We start from the raw sequence: 8,142 nt of genomic DNA, 5'->3' as shown, positions 1-8,142 counted from the left end.
ATAAATAAGGCCTATATTTTAAAATTGAATTCAATTTGAAATTTAACCAATTTGAACCGAATTTTTCTTGAACCTAATTTAAATAATTAGATAGAAGCACTTTGAACTTGGCTTTGGCCTGATTTGTCTCCAGTAATAATGGCCATTCATTCAGACGTTCAGGCCTCAATCAATACAGACTAGCGGGAGTTTGAAGGTTGACAATTCTAATTAGTTTGTAAACATCAGACGCCCAAACCCGATGGGCGATGGCAATGTGGACAATTCTAGTTAGTTATAGTACTTACTTATTCATAATTCGTGATTCGTTTAGAATCTTTATTTTCGTTGCTCCACGTAGGCCGTGGCGCAACTGCGTTTCCCATTCCCATGTCAAACACAAGGTGACCCCACATGCAACTTTTGATGATGCTGTGCACGTGTGGTTGACTCATCGTAATCATCCTCTTACACGGGAATGACTACATAATATTGCTGCATCCCCAACAACCGTACATCAAGATGGACCCAGGCAAAGTGATTCAATCAGGGCCATGAAAGTACTCATGTGCCATTATTCTTTTCCCTTGTTTTGGTGTACAATGTCTGTAAAACTCTGTATTCATCTTGCTCGGTAACTTATAACAAAGCTTTGACAATTTTATATATTTTGACCGAAAATCATCAACAGTTTTACCTCATGATCACATGAGATGGTTACACTTTGTCTTACTATGCAATTATCTTTTTCCAAAGTCCACGTCAAATCTGGTTAGGTCATCATCCTTCATCTGTGTCCGTGTGGGTGCTAGCAGCATCAACAAATGAACGGTTTGGATAGCTATGGGCCGGGCCCGCTTATCGATAACAGTTATAACAATGACCCTACAGCGATTCTGTAATCCTCTGAAGCTCAAGGCATATGACATTATTATTATTATTATTATTATTATAAAAATTATATTTTTTTTTGCGTGCATTTACATTTCATTTCAATGGAGTACATATTGATGCTGGTTCACGGTTGGCGTTGCCCACCATTTTTCTTCTGTCTACCACTAATGTCCACAAAAGAAGCTTTTGTTTTCATTTATTTTTTTCCATTTATTTATACGAAATGTGTTTTTTTTTTTTTCTTTTGTTAGTTGTTGGTTGGTTTCTTCAAATTCGTTGAAAAGATCTTCCGCCTCGAATTGTTTATTGGTATAGATGTTAGAGGGAAGGGGTAAATTCAATCTTGAATCAGGTAGCGTAAATTCTTGACCATCTGGATACTGGATATGCTTCTGTTTTGGTTAGGTTAGCTTGCACGGTTTCATTTCTCGACCCGAAAATAATATGAATATAGTCGGTCCCACTCTATTTAGGGCCTATTTAATTCATAAGAATAGGGGTTTGTAATGGACTGTTTGGTTGGGTAGAATGGAAATCCCATTCTGATTTGGGAGAATAGCCATTCCCCTCTCTTCTGAATAAAATCCCATTTCAATTAATTTTAGTTTTTTTAACAAATTTCGATTTCAATTTCGACTGCAAATCAAACGGGCTCTTTTAGGAGAGAGATTTGAGAGACACCCAATTTGGCTCCCCTTGCCCCGCCCGCAAATTTCCGGGCCCGTTTCTTTGTAAACCGCTCCACGGTCACGAAATAAATGCGGGAGCGGGTTATTGTTCATATATATATATATATATATTTTTCGTAGAAGCGGGAGGGGGTTAGGCCGATTAGCAACGAGCCATCAAATACACAGGGCCACAGGGGCATTACTTCTTAATGATTTATTTTTTATATTTCATCTTTATATATTTATTCTCTAAAATACCCTCACTAATTTTACTATTTTATTATTTGGAACAAATAGTAGATGCAAATCCCATGGTTCCCAAGACTTGTTACGACCGTTCCGAATATTCCTATATTGACTTACATGTGAACAATGAGTGGCATCTACGGTAAATAAAGAGTAGAAAAAAATATAGGGGCAATGTTGAATAAAGATTCTACCTTTATTCAACCAAAGACATTTTTAAGGCGCTAACTAACTTATCCCCCCTTACGACCTTATCTTATCCCAAGGTCACAACGGATTAAAGAGGCTTGTGCTGTTGCTGTTGATGTTGGTTGCTTCTCTCACGGAGGTCAAAACCAGAGCTCCAATGGCGGCCAAGCTCAAGAAGAAGAGAGGAAAGCATTTGTTTTTGTTGTTATGCTTTACGACCTAGTCATTTTCTTGGTGTGGTTAGGGCTTTCATCATTATTACCCTTTTTTTCTCTCTTAAATAAAGCTCTTTTGTTGGTCTACAGCATCCTCCATTCAAAGCTCTTCGGTTTCCGTGTTCCACTTCTTTTAATCTTTTTCTCCTAAAGACCTCATCGCTCGTTACCTCGATTCTTGAATCTCAAAATACTCTTGTGAAGATAATATCTCTTCGTTTTAGAGGATCTCCGAAAGCATTTCGAGATCTGCTTCCTGGATTCCTTCTTTCTCGTCTTTTTCTTGGTTTTGAATCTCAAAAACCTAGACTTCAATGCTACGGATTGAAAGAGAGAGGGAGAGAGAGTTAAGGACTTAAGGCTCTCCGACTAGTTTCCTCTGCTTAAATGTTTCTCCGTCTGGTTCAAGATCTTTTAGCAGTTGAAAGAACTCGTGTGTATCTTTGATTCGAGGAGCTTTGCGTAGAACCGTTTTTAAAATCCAATTTCTTGTGTGTTCTTCTCAATAGAAGGTCAAATCTAATAGAAATGGGAAGTAAATGGAGGAAAGCGAAGATTGCTCTTGGACTTAATCTCTGCGTATACGTCCCTAGAACTTTAGAGGAAGCTTCTCCCTCTGCCGATGCCTGTGGAAGATATTCAGATGCTTCTTCACTTTCTCCCTCGGTTTCACCGGGTTCCCGAATCTTAGATTCTGTACCGACAATGCCCACCACGCCCACACCTTCTTCGTCCGGTCTTCGGCTGTCGAAGAGCAATAGCAGGTCCTTGAAGGTTTGCATCTCTCCTTCTCCTTTGCTATGTATTACTGAAGCCAGTGTTTGACGATTGATTTATGAAGCCGATTTTCTCCCCTCCAGCTTGAGTATTTCAATGACAACTTGCTTTTATTCAAAACGTTTCCAGTGTTTTCTTTTTGTCATTGATTTTCTTCTCTCTTTTCAAGTTCTGAATCTGGACTTCGCAATGAAATTTTAAGAGTGTAGGGAGTGGATTTATGCTGTTATTGTTTCCATCTCCTTCTGACACTTCTTCCTTTTCATATAATCTCTCGCTTATTTCTTCTTGGCGAGCGGATAAACCTGTTTAGAGGTTAATAGTTAGCGTAGATCGATATCTAACTTTATCGTCAAGCCTCTCATAAATCCTAATTTGGTTGGAATTTCTATTTCTGCTTGTTTTCGTATTCTTTTATTTCTCAAATAATTTATTTAACGTAAGCAAAATCATTCGTCAGGCCATTTTCGCGTTCCTCCTTTCTTTTGCTTTCTTTTATTTTTCACCTACTTGGAAGAATTAAGCAGCTGGGTTATCATTGTCAAGTAGTTTCCTGCACTATGCGACTTGTGGGGATAAAGCGTAGAGTCCTTTATGGACCATTGTCGTTTGGCTTATTAGAAAAGGAAAACAAAACTATTGGGTAATGGGTACTATTTCCTTTTCTCCATGCCTTGAAGGGAAAGTAGCTTCTTTGGTCAGCCACTACTACACTCTTCCATATGCATTTCTCTCTCCTTTTTTGTTCGTATTTTTATTTTATTGTTTTTAACAGAAGTCCGTAGATCGTTAATTGCCATCTTTCCAGTAGTAGACTTCTTCATTGAAAGAAAAGCGTGAAGGGTAAAACAAAAATCTTACTGTAACTCGTGATATCTTTCATCCTTTTGATGAGTTTTTGTTTTTGTTTTGTTTTCTTTTTTCTTTTTTTTTTTTTTTTTTTTTTTCTGATGAGAGATCTTTTGATGAATGGGCTATGTATTTTTTTTTTGGCCTGATCGTCGTGAAGGTCATCGTCATCATTATAATTTCATAGTTGCTTGATTACTCTTTTCTTAAAAAGTAGCACCTTTGGCTTTGCTTAACTTCTCCAATATACCCCTCTTAATGTAATAAATCCCTAATGCAAGTTTCTTCTGGTTGTTAATGTTTGCTCATTTTCTCTATGCTCCAGGACAAGTGAAATTAGTTGTATATAATTTATGTAAAAGCATTTTTACATTGGTTATAAAAATTAAAGTGCTTGGGTCAATTAGGCTTCTCAAATGATGATTCCACCCACTTCTCCCGCTGCCCCATCTAAGTCCTATGCAGCCCCGCCTTGGATTGGAGTTTTTCCCCCATCGTTACTAACCATTTGAATTTTGAAGTTTCTCGGTGCCCACTAGACAGGATATTTTCAGTTCTTGTGGCGAGGCTAAAATCTGCCATATGAGTAGAGATTGGAGATAGGGAGATATTGGGGGGGGGGGGGGGGTTCCTTTAAAGCTCCTTATTTCAAATATGGGGTCCTTTAATTGTTTCTCATCGCGGTCTATATTTCTTCGAAGTTCAAACGTTTTTTTTTTTTTTTATTTCAAATTGTTGTTTGTATTTTTGAATGTCATCTCTTTCTTACGTCATTGTATACTTTCTACCTTCTCACCCCAAGTTCCTTTATGACTTGCAGAGGACCTGTGCTATATGTCTGGCCAACATGAAACCAGGACAAGGCCATGCTATTTTCACTGCAGAATGTTCACATTCCTTCCATTTCCAGTGTATTGCATCTAATGTGAAACACGGCAGCAAAATTTGCCCAGTTTGTAGAGCAAAATGGAAAGAAATCCCATTTCAAGGCCCGAATTTAGATCCCCCTCATGAGAGTGCAAGAATTAATCCGGTGGATTGGCCTCAAGATGATGCCTGGATGACTGCATTGCGGCGACTTCCTCCTCCACGTCTAGCCTCCCATCGACAGATGGCATCGCCTTTCCAGGCTCCTGAGCCCAATGTATTCAATGACGATGAACCCTTGGAACACCAACTTGATTTGGCACAGATAAGCTCTGTAATCAAGGACGTTTCTGACAACAACTGCATTAGAACAGTAGAGATGAAAATGTACCCTGAAGTTACAGAAGTTCCGAGGGAAAACTCCCAAGATAATTTCACTGTTTTGATCCATCTCAAGGCTCCTGGTTCAGATGGTAGTTCAAGCAGAAATCCTGCCACCTTGCCAGTAATCTCTCAAACTTCTCGGGCTCCAGTTGACCTTGTCACAGTGCTTGACGTCAGTGGTAGCATGGCTGGTACCAAGCTTGCATTACTGAAACGAGCTATGGGATTTGTGATACAAAACCTTGGTCCTTCTGACCGGTTATCAGTCATTGCTTTCTCGTCCACTGCGCGTCGGCTTTTTCCTCTGCGACGGATGTCTGATATTGGACGGCAGCAGGCTTTACAGGCTGTGAATTCTCTGACTTCAAATGGTGGGACCAACATTGCTGAAGGCCTGAGAAAGGGTGCCAAGGTTATGGAAGACCGCAGGGAGAGAAATGCAGTCGGTAGTATCATATTGTTATCCGACGGGCAGGACACATACACCGTCAATGGCCCAGGAGGAACCCACCACCGCGCTGACTACCAGTCACTCCTCCCAGTGTCGATTCGTGGTGGTGGCAGTACAGGATGTCAGATTCCAGTGCATGCATTTGGGTTTGGTGCAGATCATGATGCCGCTTCAATGCACTCAATCTCAGAGTCTTCCGGTGGGACCTTCTCCTTCATAGAAGCTGAGGGTGTTATCCAGGATGCATTTGCTCAGTGCATAGGAGGGCTCCTGAGTGTGGTAGTTCAGGAATTGCGCGTCAGAATTGATTGTGTACACCCAGGTATTCGCATTGGGTCACTAAAATCTGGAAGCTATCCAAGCCGTGTGATGAATGATGCACAAACAGGCTCTATTAATGTTGGGGATTTGTATGCTGACGAAGAGAGGGATTTTCTGGTGTCTGTAAATGTACCAGCGAATGGCTCCCATAATGAGACACCGTTGGTGAAGGTGGAATGTGTTTATAGAGATCCCGTTACGAAAGAATTGGTATGTTTGGAAGGCAAAGAAGTTAGAATTCAGAGGCCTAACGTTGCAGGACAACAGGTGGTGTCCATTGAGGTGGACAGGCAGCGAAGCAGGGTGCAGGCAGCTGAGGCAATGGCGGATGCCCGAGCTGCAGCGGAACAATGTGACCTAACCGGTGCAGTTTCTATCCTCGAGAGGTGCCGCAAAGAATTGTCAGAAACCGTGTCAGCACGGGCTGGTGACAGGCTCTGTGTGTCACTGGATGCAGAGCTGAGGGAGTTGCAGGAGAGGATGGCCACCCGACGTGTGTACGAAACATCTGGGAGGGCGTATGTTTTATCTGGACTTAGCTCTCACTCATGGCAGAGGGCGACTGCACGTGGCGACTCAACTGATAGTGCAAGTCTTGTCCAGTCCTACCAGACACCATACATGTTGGACATGCTCACCCGCTCTCAGACCATGCCTCTTGGTGGTGCATCGTCCCAGCCTTCAGTCAGACCAGCTCGGTCATTTTCATCACAACCTCGGCCTAGGTAATATTACCAGATTTTCTGGTGGAATTATCATCAGATCACATCTGTATTTGCTTTGTTACTTTATTTTTCTTTCTTTATCAAGGGCGGGGTATATCTTATCTTAATCTTATATTGGAGGGATATAAGAGAGGATTGGGGGGGGGGGGGGGGTGAATAAAATTGTGAAGAGCGTGGATGGGAGGAGAAAAGATAAAAGAGCAGGAGATTTTTATACTTATTGTTTTTGGTTTTCGGTTGTATTGGGGGTGGTGTATCTTGTCTTGTACATAGAGACTGAGAAGGGTTTTCATTTCTCTTTGGAGGAGAGGGAGGGTATAAGGTCTTGGTAAATGTGGGGATCATGCAGAGCTTATCAACTCATAGCATGAAAAGTGTGGTAGACAAGGAGAGGTATGAAGATGAGCCAGATTGTTCCCTTGATGCAGAGAACTTGAGAAGAGGCTCTGCTTGGTCTTCGTTGCCACTACATGTGCATCGTAATTTATGTGTTGAAGACAATAAGAAAGAGGCAGGCACAGTAATGTCGGCTGAGTGTATAGAAAAATTGAACCCCGGTTTGAATTGCCGTTCTCCAGAGGATGAGATGGTGGACTTAACTGAACCCCGGTTTGAATCATTCCACATGGCAAACATTCAAAACCTATGATTTTATTAGAAAAATTGGGCAAGAATACCCAGAACCATGGCTAGTGCTAAATGCTCATTTCTTGGGGTTAAACGTGCTTGCTGATTGAACTTGCTCTTGGAAAAAGAAAACAAGAAGGCAAATCCATCTGAGGAAGGATTGGCTCTCAGATCTCACAGTCAAGGATTGGTTCTCAGCTTTCCTGCAAGTCGGGACTCCAGATAAGCAATACTAGAATGTCAAAAAAATTTGAAAAGCTGATCATGAAATATAAATGCTACATTATTGTTTCATTTATTATTACAGATGAGAAAGAAATTGTTTTACTGCAAAAAAAAAAAAAATACATACAAAGCAATCCTAGTTTTTGCTTGACTTGCCTTCATTTCGACGGGGAGTTCTTTTGCATTCATAGTTATTTATATCAACCTCTTGCAAATTTGAGTGAGATATATAGGTGTAATTGAATTTCACCTTGAGTTCTTCCTCCAATGAGATCTTTCTGGGTTTATACCCTTCTACTGGTCCCATTCTTGATAGTGCTTTCCTAGTCTCAATGATCTCCCATTCATGGTCGTCTTTCACCGAGCTTCAGAAGAAAAAGAAGATCCACAGGATGACTTCAAAAGAACAGAAACAGAACGCGTTTGTATTTATTGAAATTTGCAAATTCAATTGAAGCAAATCGCTTGGACTCCAAGAGAATAATCTGCAACATCCCATAAAACATGCATGAAAGCTCTGAAATTGTTAAGCAGGTCCATATGATAGGACATTCCTTTTCCCCATTAGCAGCCGTAGAAGAGAAGGGAGGAATAAGGTTAAGGTCTAGCCTGATCATATATTAGTACTTCATCTGCACAGTTCCACCAATTCCTAACTTCAAATGTGTCAAAACCAATCTATATTGAATGCAAGCATTTGGGTTTTCTTCCAGTGGACGATT

At 40.8% G+C, this 8,142-nt stretch overlaps 1 protein-coding gene across 2 annotated transcripts; it reads left to right on the top strand.

Annotated features, from left to right (window-relative positions):
• The first annotated feature begins 2,033 nt into the window (after window positions 1-2,033).
• Window positions 2,034-7,581, top strand: LOC148870351 (E3 ubiquitin-protein ligase WAV3-like). 2 transcript variants are annotated; one of them, XM_088968041.1, is made up of 2 exons: window positions 2,034-2,968; window positions 4,641-7,581. In XM_088968041.1, exons 1-2 carry the CDS (start codon window positions 2,723-2,725, stop codon window positions 6,570-6,572), a joined length of 2,178 nt encoding a protein of 725 aa, XP_088824167.1. In that variant the 5' UTR covers window positions 2,034-2,722; the 3' UTR covers window positions 6,573-7,581. The 2 variants fall into 2 exon arrangements, with proteins under 2 accessions (XP_088824167.1, XP_088824168.1); XM_088968042.1 differs by lacking the exon at window positions 2,034-2,968 and adding an exon at window positions 3,078-3,814.
• The last annotated feature ends 561 nt before the right edge of the window (window positions 7,582-8,142 follow it).

This window comes from Nelumbo lutea, chromosome 2 (genome assembly GCF_056320005.1).
Source record: "Nelumbo lutea isolate HS-2025 chromosome 2, American lotus-T2T, whole genome shotgun sequence".
NCBI lineage: Eukaryota > Viridiplantae > Streptophyta > Magnoliopsida > Proteales > Nelumbonaceae > Nelumbo > Nelumbo lutea.
Note: the sequence above shows the minus strand (reverse complement) of the source record. Positions and strands in the feature narration are given on the sequence as shown.